At 38.1% G+C, this 17197-nt stretch overlaps 1 protein-coding gene across 3 annotated transcripts in view; it reads left to right on the top strand.

Annotated features, from left to right (window-relative positions):
- The first annotated feature begins 6251 nt into the window (after positions 1 to 6251).
- arhgef28a (Rho guanine nucleotide exchange factor (GEF) 28a) overlaps positions 6252 to 17197 on the top strand; it is a 69354-nt gene continuing 58408 nt past the window's right edge. For all 3 annotated transcript variants that reach the window (XM_064306983.1, XM_064306985.1, XM_064306982.1), the window contains exons 1-3: positions 6252 to 6536; positions 13103 to 13146; positions 16947 to 17097. In XM_064306983.1, coding sequence (XP_064163053.1) covers positions 13114 to 13146; positions 16947 to 17097 — 184 coding nt within the window. In that variant the 5' untranslated portion in view covers positions 6252 to 6536; positions 13103 to 13113. The remainder of the gene's footprint in view (positions 6537 to 13102; positions 13147 to 16946; positions 17098 to 17197) is intronic.

The raw sequence follows: 17197 nt of genomic DNA, 5'->3' as shown, positions 1-17197 counted from the left end.
TTTCTGTGTATCTTCATGAAGAATGCATTTTAAAATTCTCACGAGTTTGTTCCCATAAATATACATGGCAGTGTCTCATGTATCATTCCAAAATATCTCATAAATCCTCAACAGGCTTCAGTTATGAGTCACTAAGCTCCCAGGTCTTTTGTAATGGATATGCAGGGGCTAAACAGTAGAATTCCACTCTTGAAAAAATGTGTAAACTGTTGCATTTTTGTTGATTTTTACAGAGATAGAAATAAGTAAGGATGAAACTGTATGAATGTTTGTACAATACTGAAAAACAAACATAACAGAGCATTAGACATGTGGCACTAGAGTGCTTAGCACAAAACAACGCAGGCCAGTACAGTAAAGTATAGCTGAACTTGACCACGGAATGGGCTGAGGCCAGGTTCTAAGGATGGACTGCAGCAATTCCTTATTTCTCTGACTGTTACCAGAACAATAGCATTAACAGTAGCTCTTCCTTTTGGATTGGAGTGCTTATTGTGCACTAACCAGACCGGTTTTTCTTGCTGTCATCATGTTTCGTGGAAGATTCATATTTCAATACACATATGAAGGGTATATTCAGGCAATTATCTTTTTGTTTCTCATGAAAATGAATGAGAATTGTTTGTTTTCCTCTCAGGATTGCTTTTCTGCTCGGTTTGGCTCTGTTCTATTTCATGCAGCTGTAAAGTGAAAAACACAAGGGGGCAGTGTAACCACATCTGAGGTGGACTTGTCTAATATTATATTAACATATTATCATGACACTAAAATCATTCTAAAAAAATATGACCTGAATAAATAAGTATTTACTCGCCACCACATTAAATAGTTATTTAATGACTGTGATTTTATTATCACTATTTACCCTCACTCAGTGGTGTCTCCTGAATTAAACTTTACAGCACTTTCCTAGATTTCCATATTTGCATACTGTAGTTTGTAGATAGCTGTATAATCAATATGTTACAGATACAAATAATTATAGAAATAACGGCATGTTATGTATGTACAGTATCAGTGAGTGCAGTTCCATCCTCTCACAATAAATTATGTGCAGCTGGTTATGTTCCCTACATGTGGCACCCTGAAGTATTCTCACTCTTTTATATATTGTATCATGGCCTGAGATATGGTTGTTTTCAAACATTGTATTCAACCATGTACATTTGCATATGATATTATACAGTCAGTTAAACGGTCACAATGCTACTGTGCATGGAATGGAGGCCCATGGAAGTACCCACAGCCGCGCTGAGGAAACGGCACAGCAGTCCACAGCACAACATGCAGCACATGAAAGTTCTCCTGTGGGACATCTGTGAGTGTATCATAATACTGATCTGTGACCAGAAGCCCAGCCCCAGATTAATGCATTATTTAGATGTAAGGTGTTTGCTAATTCCTTAGTTGCTGAATGTGGTTGTGTTGCATAGCTACATTGTTCAAATAATTACCATAGTTTACTTTTATAACGGTAAACTTGTCATGGCTCCACTGGCAACAATATGACTTCTAACTATTTGGCAATTACAAGTAATCAATGGGGGTAGGGGCCTACACAACATGTTTTTATTAAACTAAAATAATCCTGGCTTGATTGCCTATTTCAGAATTGTTGCCCTTTCCCTAACCAGTTTAACTAAAAGTCGCACACAATGACTGCAATGTTTTATTCCCTCATGTGCTGTGCCTTTCTACAACATTATCCCTGTGTTATTTTGGAAGCTTGGCTTTCATGGTTGAACCTTTACTTTAAATTCATTACCTGATTGAGTGACCTTACAAGGGAATTTATTTATTTATTTATTTATTTATTTATTTATTTATTTGTTTGTTTGTTTGTTTGTTTGTTTGTTTATTTTTTAAATAATATGAACCACTGTTACTTCACAAACTTGATTAAGCTAATTACTGAAATGTGTCATGATTTTGAGTTCTGAGACAACAGAACTTATGTGCAACATGTTAAAGCTGTACAAGCATTTGGATATATTTGCCATCCACCCAACATCCTTGAAGTCCTGCTTGGCACATGAATTGGCTCACTCAAAGGAGCAGGAAGGGTGGACATGTAATTTGGCCATTCTGTTGCTTCCTGTCTTGCTGTGGATTGCTCTGGATATTTGACCTTGTGTGGGGGTGAGAGCAGTAAGCAATTAATGTTACTACCAACATATACAGTATCCTGAAATATTTATACATCGGTTATAATTAGCTTGTCATGGATGCCATTTTGTATGTACTAGTATGTTACAGAACCACTTAATACACCGGAGTAGCATTTTCAGTGTTTCTATGCTTACATACAACTGGGAGCTCAGTGGTTGCTACAATGGTGAAGTAACACAATTCATAAAATGTAATTTATAACAAATGCTAAATATTTAATCCACCCTGTACACTACCCTAAAATATTAAATTTCTGATCCACACTACAGCGTTCTCAGTCCAGTAGAAACAACACAGGGAACAGGCCTGTTTATATTCAAGATCGGTAGTCATTATTTGACTGACTAGTTGCTTCATGTGCTAGTTCTTTCAACATGAGTAGTTAGCACATGATTATTTACTTATTTATTTTTTCCAGCACACAGAACATCTATGTGGAGCAGTGACTAAGGTACTCTAAAAAGAAGGCAGCTCATGTAGAAGGTCATATGTACAATGTAAACAAAGTTGCCCTTTGATGTGGGTATTGTGAAAATGCTTAGTGAGACAAGTGATTTTCTCTGTGTCATATGAATGCTTTTTCAGTAAGTTGCATTTATTACAAACACTCATGGTACTCAGACTTGTGAGGAGACATTTTAAATGTCAAACACTTCATGAGAGCTGAAAGAGATGCTAGGCTAGTGTGGCTTGTCTTGCTGTTTTATTCTGGTATCACAGTTTAAAATGACTTTTGCACCTTTTTTTTACACTTGTATGGGATTTCCTTACTCTTGGTACAATGAGTTGGCAGCGTGTTTTGCTGATAAGAGTTACCCCTGTAAGCAGAAGTTTGGCTCCATGGAAAAACATTGCTGTTGTATCCTTGAGCAAGTACTAATATGCTTCAGCACATTTCTGGGTGTATAAATGGGTTGTACACTTAATGGAACAATCTAATTTGCTTTGCATAAGGGCATCTGTTAAGCTAGTAATGTAACCATGTGTTGAAAATATGTACAGAGCTATACTATAATTACTCAAAAGTAACTGAGTTGGTCAGCTGCAGTCAGTTTAAAATGCTAATTATACCAAAGATTATGATATAGTTCTAATCATACAAAACTCTTTAACCACTTAATAAGTTCCCTCTTTGTGATGGCAACGTATTTAAGATTGATGAACACAGGAAATACCTTGAGCAATCTGGGTGTGTGACTAATCGTCATTGACAGTAATGAGTGGACATTTTGTAGAGTAATCTTGTTCAACTTATTCAACAATTCAATGTATTCAACAGGAGCACAATATCCAGTAACTGGTGTAATCTTTTGGCGTATGCATGCAACTGATTAAGCTGAAAGCGATTTGATGGCTTTGGAGAACAAGTCTTAGGGAGTGTGGAGGACTCCTGCCAGAGCAGCTGCTTTCCTACATGTATCTTGAGGAAGTGCACGCTTTCCACGGCACAGGCTTCCACTTGTTGAAAGGCTTTCCCTCCCCGCCCTCTTGTCAGTTCTTGATATAACTAATTACAAATACACATGTACTCACACAACAACAACCACAACCAAGATGGGTGGGGTGACCTTATTACAAATCCTTGGAAGGTAACAAAGAACAAGAAGTTTTGAAGGAATTTCCATAACAGGAACCAATACAAAAGAGAAGGTTATAAAGAAAGCACCTGCCAAAGAGTGTGTAACAGATACAGGTAGCCAAAGAGAATTACTACAATCAAGGTGAGCAATGAAGTTCAAGATTTGACAAGGGATGGTTTTTTCATCAAGGCCTATGACAATGTGAAATAATCAAAGGTAAAAAGACTATGAATTTGTAAAACAAACAAACAAACAAAAAAACAATAAATACGAAATGTCAGAGAGAATGAAATAAGAATAAACTTGATTTAAAAATAGGGAGAAATGTAGTGTGCCCTCATGAGTTTAAGTAGAAATGGTTTGAAAACAGCAACGAGAGCAAATGGAGCAGGAAGGAGCTAGAAGTGATCAGTGAAAAAAAATGAAATGGTGGAAATTATGGTTTCTAACATGAGGTGTCTAACAGATGTATGAATATCTAAGAACTATTACTTTTGTTCTGCATGTAATGGTGTCCCTTCTAACCAATTTTCAAGAAGGCCTAGTATGAACATTCCTATCAAATAACCAAAAGAAAAAACATTCTATGCTGAGACTGATAAAGATATAATTCATATTAAAACAATTGCATAATAGCAGTAGCAGAAGTAGCCTCTGGACTGGGAAGCTCTGGCTACATTAGGGGAACATAGTAAGTTCATTTGACTTTGATCCTGTTTGTGGTAAATATGTTTCATTTTGCCATTGCATTGGTATGAATGTGAACAGAAAATAAACAAATAGTTTCAAGCTCCATATTGGTATGTCAAATAGTTCATTTTTAAATGCTGTCCCACAAATTTCAAAATGACAAAATATCCAATGTAGTAGACTATGGGTTCTTTAGGCTAATTTGTTTATCAGCCAGGGAATCTGAGGAAAGAAATTTAGATGATAGGCCAAACAGTTCAAAAGTTATAGCCCAAAAAACTATTTTGAAGATTATTTCTATAGTGCCACCATCTGGCCAGTATGAGTAAATTTTCTTTCCTGAGTAGCAGGAGGGAATGCAAACCTACCTGCCAAATTTTGTTTGTCTACGATGTACACTGATGCTGTGCAAACACTTTTAGGACATAAAAATAATACAAATTGGAACAAAACCAATAGGGTTCCGTTTGGATTGAAAAGACATTAGACGGGAACTGGAGAATAATGTACAGTCTTGTGATAGATTTTCACTGATATGGGTAGGCACAGAAATACATATAAATGTAAAAACAAAATTGATCAAAGACTGTTTGTATCATATAACATGGAATTTTATTGAATTACCTCACTGTGTGTTAACTTTTAAAGTTAGGTGTGCCAAGTTAGTTTTTATCCCACCCACAGGGTAAAATGCAATTTTTCACTCCCAGTACTTTCGGTCAGATTGCTAGTGAATGGTATGTCCCGGAAATTTCATTGAGGTATGTAATCATAGCCAAGTGATGTAGGCTGTTTGTATTAAAAAAAAAAAAAAAAGATTAACCCAATATTTTCAGAATTGAGCCAAATACCAAAACAGTCTCCACTCTCCCCTATTTCTGTCATGGTTTCAGTATCAGCAATTTACCACTCTGATAAGAATATCCTTATTATATTTGTCATTTATTAATCATTTATTCACGTGGCTCCCTAGCTCCTCCACATAAATGCTTTGACCTTGGCTGCCCTCTGCCCTACGTTTCTGTCAGGTTTGTTTAGATATTATTCTAATAGGGAGGAACCCTGAAAAGGACACTGTCAATGGCAAAGAAGTGTATTAAATGTGCAGATATATGCAGATTTAACATTGTACCCTGGCCATAGAAATAAATGAAATAAGTTCATATAGAATGTCTATGATCATTGGAAGTGTTTCATTGGTAGAATTTTCTTTACCAAAGACAAAAAAAGCACATTAACTCACACTCTGCAAGTGAGCATTCTCACGGGTTGGACAAGGATAAACAGATGCCAGATAACTTAAGTGGTTTGTTTTTGTTTAGAATTTCTGCTGACAACTTCCATGTTGTAAGAGGGAGATTTCTTTTGTTCTGAAGTAGCCTATAACAACAGTGAGGACATTGTTAAAGAACAACTCAGCTTGTGATTAACTTGGAAACACCACACCAGTATAGAACACTTCTTTTCTCCTCAAATGTATATTTGTATCCAATCTTATCCAAGGCTTCAAGTAGGCTACCAGACAAACAGTTTAGGGGAAAAGGGTATATGGGTTTACATATATGTCCCAACAAATACCTTAACAGCTGAAGTAAAAAAAGATCAAAATATATTGTTGCTCCCATATGGCTGTGTCGTCCTCTGCACCTTAGTCTATGAGCTCGTAATGTTATGTGGGTTTCCTCTCATTTTTTGTAACATGCACCTGTCGAAGTCAACGGGTTAAACAGACTACAATTGCGCTGTCAGCCAGGTTGCGTCTATGAACACGTGACGCTGTTATTGCACGCCTTTCCGTGTGACCTGCCTAGAGCCCGAGGAGGGAGGCTGGCTACCACCCCGCACAGTAAAATAAGCGAGAAAGCCGGCGAGCCCTGCCACACTGTTGTACCGGTGCTCGCTGGAGACCCGAGATCTGACTTTCCAGGCTGCTCTTCTACTCTTAATTTGCGGAATAGGCGTACATTCTCACGACCCTTTTCTGTTTTGCCGGTTTACCTTAACGTTCGTCAACTGGAAAAGTTACAAGGATGTGGGAATACTGAAGTCTTATTTTGAGAGTTAATTCGCACAGGTTATGCTGACGCGCGGATTGAGGTAAAGTGCAATTTCACTGTAAACGAATGCAATTGCAGCTAGCTGACATTTATTTGTCTTTTTACGAAATTATTATTGTTTGTACCTGTTTTGTAAGAGGAAGCTCGAGATGATTTAGCTGACTGTTTACGTGCATGCTTCACAGTCCTTTATTGATAGCAATACCGATATCACTGTTGGTGGCAATCTGTGCGAGTTCAAATCCATACTGGGAAAACAAGAACAACTTTTATCATTGGCAGCTGTACCTACAGTGCGAAGCATTGTTCAGCTTTAAGATACAAACCGCAGCAGCGTTTATTTCTTTTCCAAAATGGGGTTAATTAAAGATCTGGGAAATGTTTAATTTTGTTGTCTAGTTTATCGTTCGGAAAGTGTTTAGAAGTAATTTTTCAGACGGTTTTGCAACTGACTAAGTGAATCATATAACATGATATAAACAGTTGTGTATCACTTTGTAGTGCGTTGTTCCCTACATTCATTAGAGCAATCGAGTCTGTTATTATAGGCTATCTGTTGTGTTGAAACAGGGATGCATTTAACCACGAAATGATTTTCCTTGAAATGTGTGTTTGTGTTTAGCCAATACACGCGAATCAGGTCTTATTACTCATCACAGTTGTTAACACATAGGTAACTAACGGACATGAGCCTCACTTAAATGTATGAATAAATACACTAGGTAGTGTCATTTTTTGTTAAAAATCTGAATAACGGAGCATACAATTTCAATGAAAGCAAGTGAACCGTATATTCATGTCTGGTTTCAGAGAAAACCTGTCACAGAAAACTGTAGAGAATGTGCAAGCTGTGGTGATGTTGAGTTTAATACAGAGCAGGCAGATATAGACAGTTACAAGGGCATCGGAAAAGCAATCTGAGGCTGCACAGTTCAGCATAAGGGATGCTGGGAATGCATCATTGGTACCGATTAAACTGTAGTGTAGTAGGCTATGCTAATTTGCAAAGGCCGACAGTGAAATTATGTTAAGCTGTTTCTTTTAGCTAGTTGCTTAAAATATTGTATCAGATCTTGTGTGAATAAATATTTGTTAATGTTAAATTTGCATGGGTTTAAATGTAATACACGTTTCATATAATATTTGTGTTTGTTAGGGTTAAGGTTTTTACAACCCTTACATGTAAATGCAAATCATTGTTTAATATGGAAGGATTCAGAGTTACTACATTCTGATTTATGAAGTAGGTTGCATTGAAAGCACTGAATAAGAGCTTATTTTATTATTTTCCAAAATAATTTCAGACTTGGAGGAGGAGGAGGGCATTATGGGTCACCATTCATTTGCATTGTTCCATGCAACACACACAGTGGCTCTTTGTAGAGAAACACAGGATTCCGATTGCAATAGTTAGCATGAACAAAGAAATATTACATCTCATTTGGAAATGCATTGTGGGTTTATTGCTGTTGTCTCTCAACATGAGGACAAAAAAATCAGAATAAATTGATCAGAGACATATGCCAGTGCATTGGTCATGTCACAATCAACTGATTGATACACTGTTAGGAAGCAAGAACACACTGGTGGGCTCAGCAATAGCAAACAACCTGGTATGGAAGAACACTGTAATGGATGACCAAAGAATATTTTAATTTGTGAAGAAAAACACCTTTTCAACTGAACAGATCAAAACACTCTCCAGATGAAGGCAAAGACTACCATAAAGAGAAGTTCACACCAGCATAACCTCAGAGGGTTCACTGCAAGATGCAAACCACTGGTAAGCCTCAAGAACAGGACAGCCAGATTAGAGTTTTCTAAAAAGTACATTAAAAACTGTAGGACTCTGGAACAAAGTCTTATGGACAAATGACGTGAGTATTAACCTGTACCAAAGTGATAGAAAGTGGAAAGTGTATAATGAAAGGGACTGCTCATGATCCATAGCTCCCACTTTGTGAAACATGGTGGAGGTATACTAAGCATCTTTGGCTGCCACTGGAACTGGCTCATTTGTGTTCAGTGATGATGACTGCTGTTGGCAGCAGCAGGATGAATTCTAAAGCATACAGAAATATCTGCTCATATTCAACCAAATGCTTCAAAACTCATTGGATGGCACTTCATTTGCAGCTGGAGAATGACCCCAAACATACTGCAGAAGCAACCAAGGACTTTTACAGGGCCAAGAAGTGAAATTCTCTTGACTAGCCAAGTCCATTTTTCATCCTGAATCCTACTGAACATGCATTTCACTTGCTGAAGACAAGACTGAAGGCAAAATGCCCCTTAAACAAACAGGAACTGAAGATGGCCACCGTACAGGCCTGGCAGAGAATCACCAGGGAAGATGCTCAGCATCTGGTAAATGTCTATGAGTTGCAGACTTCAGGTAGTCATCAAATGCAAAGGATTTGCAACCAAGTACTAAGTATGATGACTTTATTTCAGATTATGCTAATTTGTCCAGCTACTTTTGCTCCCTTAAAGTGGGGGTGGGGACTATGTATAAAAAAGATGGTGATTCCTGCACAGAACACCCAATATGGAAGCAAATAGCCTGAAATTAAAGCTGACAGTCTGCAATTTAACCTCATATTCTTTGTTTAATTTCACTTTCTATGTGCTGGAGTACAGAGCTGAAAAAGCAAAACGTGTGTCACTGTCCTAGAATTTTGGCATTTAACTGTATTTTTGTTATACATTTTTATTGTAAATAGAAGAGATATATTGGACACAACAAATCTTTGTAAAAGAGGCAAACATATTCTCATTGCTGCACAATGCATGGTAGAAAATAGCCTCCTGTTTCAGGGATATTGTTACTTCAGATTACTTTTCCTTATTCTTTTTCAGACAGGGCTAAAATACATTTAAGCTTTCTGGGATCCTCATCTTCAGCAGCGAGGGCTGAAACTGTCAAATCACTCTTCATTAGCAATTTTAAAACAGAGCCTTTCTTGCAAATAATGATATTTTAACCAGTATTACTCAAGTCTTCATTCAGTATGGTCACTCATAAAACATCCGGTCACCCGCAGACGATGTATACTAGTGTACGGAAATGCATTGGAACAACACCATTGAAGACATGCATTTCATTTCAGCATGCCCAGCTTCATTACATTACAGAATTTAGCAGATGGTCTTATCCAGAAAAAGTCACACACACACACATTATTTTTTAAGTTCAAGGATTTTTTGTAAAAGGGCTGCAGACATTTTGATGGATCTACCCAGAATTCATTTGGGGGGCTACTGTGCTGCATACCCTAGTGGCACAACGTGATGTTTCCTGCTTAACAAAGCCATAGAAGTAAATGGTGAATAAGGGTAATGGAATGTTATGCGTCCTGTTCTAAAGCGTGAGAGAAGTTCCCTTGCACGATTCTAGCATACGAGTTAAAAGATTGGATCTGCGGAGGATGGATTTTTGCCTGAAGCCTGTTCCTGCAGATGAATTATCACAAATTATATCATGATCAAAGCAATGTAATCATTGCTTTTCATCAGTTCACAGTGTTCGCACAAAGGTAACTGTTAAATCTGTTACTGTATTTTTAAAAATGTATTATTTAACCTTTATTTAAGCAGGGTGTCCTACTGAGACCAGAGTTCTCTTTTGCAGAGGAGCCCTGCAAACAATACATATTCAGCCATGCACAAAGACCTTATACATATAAAATGTCTGAACAGAGTATACAGTACATATGAGATAATTATACATAGCAATAGCATGCATAACACAGCCTGGCAAAAACAGTATTGTGACTAGAGATGGAGTGCCTGTCGTAGTCATTATGGCTGAATATCAGATACTTTACCAGCTATGTTACAAACAGTTATGAGTTACCTTGCGGGGCTTCTGACCATTGGCAGTACATACTGGAATGGTCTGGAAGATTCCCAACACACTAAAACAGCATCTTAACAGGATATGCGACAAATACTTATCCTTCTTATTATGACTGCATTAATGGCATACCAGATAATAACTGCATTGCAGTTCATTTTGTACCATGCTTGTGCACTCCAATTAAATAGGGAATTTCTGCCATTTGACTGTCTTTGGTTCCTGTATTCATCTGTTCTTAAAACAGTTGGATGGGTACAAAGCAATTAATCAATTATATGCAATACTACAGGTAGATAATGCCATGAGAAAAATGTTTTTTTTTTTTTTTTTGACTGTGGTGTGAAAAATAATCTTTTCAGGGACACTGAATATTGCTGAATTGGACATTAGTTCACCATGGTATATTGGCCCAGATTGTGATGGGCTGAGAATTAATTCAATAGAATCTCCAAGTTCCCTCTGATTAAGTCATGTGATGCAACTGTATGTATGTAATTTAAATTGTGTACTACACTTTGTTTTCTTTTTCCTTCTTAGTCTGTCTGCTCGTTATGTGATGTGGAAAGAGAGCAAGGCCTAAACCTAAAACATTTCCAGCCCATACATGCTTTATTGGTTTTAGCAGCAACCAAGGAGAGACTAAGCCTGAAACACATCTATGGTGTAGAGTTGAGACCGGGTCCCTCCTTAGGGTCACCTTGGCCCTGTGTGTGGTGGTGAAGACGTGCACTGAGGCCTGCTCAGGAAGTGAGCACAGTACTGCTGGACAGGCAGGCTGTCTGTACTGATGGCCAGCAGTGGTGGCTGTGTTTGCAGACAAACGCAGACAAATTGTTTTCCTTGATACGTCAGTTTTCTTCTTGTAGCACACTAAAATGGTTTAGACCAGGGCTTGTGCAATCCAGTCAATGTAACTGAGTGTGGAGTAGTCTTGATTGTGGCCATATTTGAAGGTAGAATGCTGTGATTGTGCAATATGTATATACTTCAGCAATCTAGACAGACTTGCAAAGAAAATGCAGTTTGTATGTACATTGAATGACCTATTTCAGTCTGTAAGTCTGTAACATTGTGTTTACTTGCAGTGCACTTAACGTTTGAAGGATTATCAATTTACTCTTTGCAGATGATAACAGAATGACGTGACTGTGAGTGTTATCACATGTAGTAACTTGGAGCAAGACATTTACGAAGATGAAAACAAATGGCCAAAGGGTAGAGGACGCACAGAAATACTGACACACACACAGACACTGACATACACTGAAATAAGTCATTAACACAAAATAACAATGGAAAGAGTTGCATTGAAATGATTAATTTGCATTCTGAATGAAATTCTAATTATATAATACTAAAGGTAAAAACTTATTTATAGTTATGTACAGCTGCAACTACCACTAAATATATCAACTAAGAAATTAATACTTTCAGTTCAGTTTAACTTTGAGTTGTAAGACTAGCTTTAGATGGAAACAAGCTATTAATAGTTCAGAGAGTTAAGTAGTTAAGAGTGAAACAATGAGGTAACTGATAATGTACTGATAATGTAGGCCGTGTACTGTAGCCATCTTTTGTAAAGTGCAAGTCATAGCAGAAACCCCTAGATGAAATAACCTCCTGGTTCCCCTTGTGAACACGCCAGCAGTAACAGCTAATAAGCTCCAGGAGAACTAGACTCAAAGAGGGAACTGATGGCACATGGCTATTTACATGCAGATAACAGGGTCGTGTCCACATCTGCTTCTTCCGGGTACACAATGCTGTAAAGTGTAACCTGGGCATCCATTTTTATTGCCCTGGTGATAAATAAACCGCCTGTCCATTAGATAGGAAATATATAACGTACAAAGACAGGAAAATGAGAACAGACTTTGATGTTTGAGGTCATTTTCTCATGAATGTTTCATCCTTTATGCCTCTGTTTACTGGACACAGCCCAGTATTACTGTTCGGTTTTTGTGTTGTAAGTTTCTCTTTACACAAGTTGCGTGAGGACACTGGCATTGTTGCTGTCTTTGTTGTGCCATTGAACTCCTTGGCTGCTAGGCGTGGTTAATGTAGTTTTAATGAATCATGAAGTATTGGTTTTGCAAGTATATGGAAAAAAGGCAAGTGGCAGTGTAATGACAATGAAAGAAATATTAACCTTGCTGGTTATGCAATTTTCCTGTTTCTTTGTGCTACAGAGAGTAGGGCTGAGAATTGAAATGGTTTTTCTCATGAAAACAGTAATATAAATTATTTTTTTTGCGATTCATTGTAATCAGTAGCTGTAGGTAGGTCAGTAGCTGTAGGTAGGTAACTATTAAAAATTATAGGAAAATGTGCAAGAAAATCATTAAAATATGGAAAAAGTATTCAAGTATTTATACTATATATAAGAAAATTATTATTATACATAGTGAGAACTTGTACCACCCCCATCAGCTGCTATTTTTTTTAATGTATTGAGCTATTTCCTAATTTTTACCACTCAGAGAGGAGACTGATGTGTTCTGCTTACTGTGTGAAGGCCTGTGGGCAGATGGTTTGTTGATAAGATTTTTTTTATAGCTGCTTATGGGTTATTTCAGCCCAGCAATTTTGTTATGCTGTTTTATGTGAATAAATACTGACCATAAGCCAGTTACTCTGACAAAACATAACAGTTTCCATTACCTTGTATAGATTAGTGTCCACTCCTGTTGTGTAGACAGTCTAACTAAGTGTGATTCTGTTGTGAAAGTGTAAATGTGTCTCTGCAGATGCTGAGGGAATGGAGCTGAGCAGACGAGAAGCGCCTCTATATGTAAGTAGCGCCTCCCCCAAATCCTTGTGACTCAGGATGATGGCATCATTTAGTAACAGGTGAAACCAGAGTCTCAAGGGTCTGTGTCATTCTGTATGTACCTAGGGACATTAAGATTTAAGATTAAGATTAAGATTCAAATTACGATGTGAATGAAAATGTACTTCAGTATCAATACATTTTCATTGTTCTGGTTAATACAAAAAAAGATATATTCAGGTCTGGCTATGTTTCTCATGTGTTCAGTCTCCTTCTATTACTGTGTAACTAGTTGAGGTAACTGAGATTGAGTGACTTGGATAAATGTTCAACATTAACAATGCTCCAGTCCTCACAAAAGTCTTCTAAGCACAATAATATTTTTGTTTAGCTATTTCTACTGTTTCTTACATTTCTGCATGTACTGAAAAGTGCATGTGAGGAAAAAGCATGGACACTTTGGACAAATCCAACACCTATTATGAGGAGAGCATGGGCTTCAGTGCCAAGAATGAATTTTAAATGTCCATTGTGAATTGTCACTGCTGAATAATAGGAGGCGCATCCTGTGTGGAAGATTCTGGCTAGCATTCGGGTTCTGAGCATGTGCGATGTCTGGACTGTCCACATGTGTCTGCGAAGCGGGAGTGTTTGGCTTCCGCTCAGGAACTGCCCCGAGAACAGTCTGATCTGAGCACAAGAGCTCCCCGCCTGTCAGCGCAGCGCTCATCCGGAATGTTTGGCTAATGCGCTACCGTTGGCCGGCAGTAAGTCATCACCTGGTGACTTACAGACTGCATGCCGGTTAGCAGATAAAATGAAAAGAATGCTGAGGCCTCAGGCCTTCTTCTGAGGGAACGGAGTAAGTCAAAGACAGGGCAGATCTGAGCAGTCTGAGGTTTGGTTGAATGCTGACTAAAGTATCAGAAGCGACACAGCCGTAGTCCTCTTCGCTGTATTCATCAACATAATTTTGTAGCTTTTATTTGGAGCAGATTGTGTGAGTGCATTACAATACTGCTTTCTCCAGCATTATTTTAATTTAATGGGAATATTCTAATGAATATTAATTTTTATATTCACAATTCAAATGGTCTTTTGTTATGAAACAGTGAGTACCCTTTTGAAAGCTGCATAATACTGTCTGCATAATGCTGTGTTAGAAAATGGTTTGTCAGTTGAGAGGATAAACAGTGGTTGCCCGGAATGAGGAAAAAATATTCTGTAAGCACTTGCAGGCAAATTCAGAAGGGAGAATACACCATTTAGCTCACATTCACATTTTTTATATCAGGCAGGAAGCGTTGATATTTTAACTGGACATTAGTTCTTACGTTCTTTGAATGTTTGATATCTTTGCTAAGGCTCAGAACAACATTAATATATCCTTGGCTGATCATTCCGTCGGTCAAATTATTAAAATATGTCTCTGAATAAAGGACCTGTCGCAAGCCAATTCACAGTGTTCCATGAAGGAACAAATTGTGATATAGGCTATTGTAACAGAGAAGAAAGCCATTTGGAGTGACTGCAATACATGTCAGTTTGCTGTATTGTACTATTCTTATATGGACCACACCTTACCAAAGAAACTTTGTAATGGCAAACTCTCAGAGTATGGACAATGCAGGAAATGTCATGGGTGTGCAGTAGTATGCAGTTGATTCGTTTTGTTGAAAGTGATTTGATTAAATATGGTCCTCAGTCTTTCAGGTTAGATTTTTACAAATCACCACTTGCCACATCAGCATTCAACTTCTGATTCACATTCTTGGTCACCTTCAGAGCCAGAAAAATACTTTTTAAAATGAACCTGTTTCCCGTTTAGTGGATAGGCCATAAGTGTTTTCCTCTGTCACCCTGAAAATGATGGTAAACGCAGCACTAAAGTCTTCTTCTCTATAGGTTAACCCTGTTTTTTAAAGTATTGTTGCCATACTTGACACCGTTCCAGTATTTTGTTGGTTGTCTTTGGGGTCGTTCAGAGGTCACAGCCAAGATAAACCAGGACTGCGAATAACAAGAGCACATCTCCTGTCTTCCCACTGTGCCTGTGACATAATGCACGGCCAATTACATGTCTTTCGCCCGGCCTCAGCCACTTTGGGACGGTGCGAATGATTTTCTTTCATGTCGGGCTAGAATTCCGGCTGCAGTTTATGCCCGCCCTTCTCAGTTTTTTAGCAGCCTCTGCAGACTAATTATGGTAAGAAACTAAACACCCATTGTTGGGGCCCCTTGCAGACGGGAGAGAATCACAGCCGCTCATTCAGAATCCTGAGAAACGGCTGAAGGGGAAGATGGGAGAGCGACATGTTGATCCCACATGAAAGGTCTTCCTGGAGAATTTTTCCAACATAGTTTCTCAAAGGTTTGGAAGAACCAGATGTTCAGGAAGCTTTTTTAAAATGTCAAAAAAGGAAAGTTGTGTGAATAAATGCGAAGACAAACAAACTTATTTTTCTGATGTTCTTTAGTATATAGTATATACCAGTAATTATCTATTTTACTTTGTTTTAAGAAATCATTCTTTTCAGTAAACTAATTTTCATAATATTTTGTTATCTTTCACATCGATGGGGAAAGGTTGCAAGGTTGTACTGATGTGGGTTTTGTTGCAAAAAAAAATGATATTTATTTTATAAGTTTTCCATTGGTTTTGTTCACTGACACAGCCATGTATTTTGAATACATTTTCAAAAACTTTAATCATTGTGCAGAGTATACACATTAACATATTAGTAAACCTTTTCAGTGGATGATTTGTATAAAGTCAGGAAATTGGATTGCATTGCTTCTGAGGTTTTGGGTGCCCAAAAGAGTATTTTGTTTCTGCCTGCTGTTACATGTTCCCCATTTTTCCCATTATATGATGTACCTTTGTTCCTCTTTCCCTATTACCAAAGCTACTACTTCTACTGTCTATTCTACTGCTACTGTAACTGCCTTAACTGTGTTCCTCGGTAGTACTCAGATATCATTATCTATCATTTATCCAGGCACAGGCCTGTTTTTACAAGCATGTCACTTTTTTTAAACCCTCAGGGAGAAACATGCCAAGAATAATCCGTATTACAAGGTCATCCAAAAGCAACAGAAGAACATGTTGACTGATATTAAGTGGGCCTATGTTTATTGCCTAACAGAACAGACCTCCTATTCCTCCTCCATAAGCTACACCTTTCCTGGTCTTGTCCAGTTGCCCCACTAACTAGCAGTTAAGCCTTTTAGTGAGGTCCCCTTACCCTCACTGTTCTATACCAACACTCATGTAGAATCCTGTAGAATTCCTAATATTGCAGTGCATCAGCAGACATCAAAAAGATGAATATAAAACTGTTTGTTAAAATGTGTATACTTGCTTTTTTCTGTTGTAAATGTATAGTTTTTCAGTTCATGCTGTAAACCAGTTATTACCTCGTGGACACAACTTTTGCTTGGTCCTTGAATATTATAGCTGTGGTACTGTAGGCCTGATAGATTGTGTGTGATTTTACCGTGGGTCAGAATAACAAGTTGAACTGCTGTCTGTTATTGTGAGCATCTGTTCCTTCCCGGTATCACACCTTGCTTTTGAGTCATTGCATCAATTTGTAGATGCCCTGATCTATTTGTACTGGTGTATTTCAGCTTTACTTGCTTTACTAGCCTCCTGCTCATTCCCCTGTTTGTGTGTGTGTGTGTCTGTGTGTGTGTGTGTGTTTGTGTGTGTCTGTGTGTGTCTGTGTTTGTGTGTGTCTGTGTGTACCTGTGTACATGTGTGTGTGTGTGTGTGTGTGTGTGTATGTGTACACGCATGCTTGTGTGTGTCCATGTCCCAGGGGCAGCTGCAGGCCTGTGTGGTATTGCAGAATCCCGAGCCTGGTCCAGAGGAGGCTGAATTCTACATGGTACTGGAAGGGTCCGCATTGGACCACATTGCTGTGGCTCAGAGAGATGATGATGGCCGTACCCTGCACTTCACTGTCCCCGGTGAGTATCACAGACTGCCAAATAGAGGCTTCTCTTGTGTACCTCTGCTTTAAATGGCCTCAGAATCCATTCTAGTTCCATTTTTATTAAATTAGTGCTA

Source organism: Anguilla rostrata, chromosome 14 (assembly GCF_018555375.3).
Source record: "Anguilla rostrata isolate EN2019 chromosome 14, ASM1855537v3, whole genome shotgun sequence".
NCBI classification, from domain to species: domain Eukaryota; kingdom Metazoa; phylum Chordata; class Actinopteri; order Anguilliformes; family Anguillidae; genus Anguilla; species Anguilla rostrata.
This window is presented reverse-complemented; position numbering and strand designations above follow the sequence as displayed.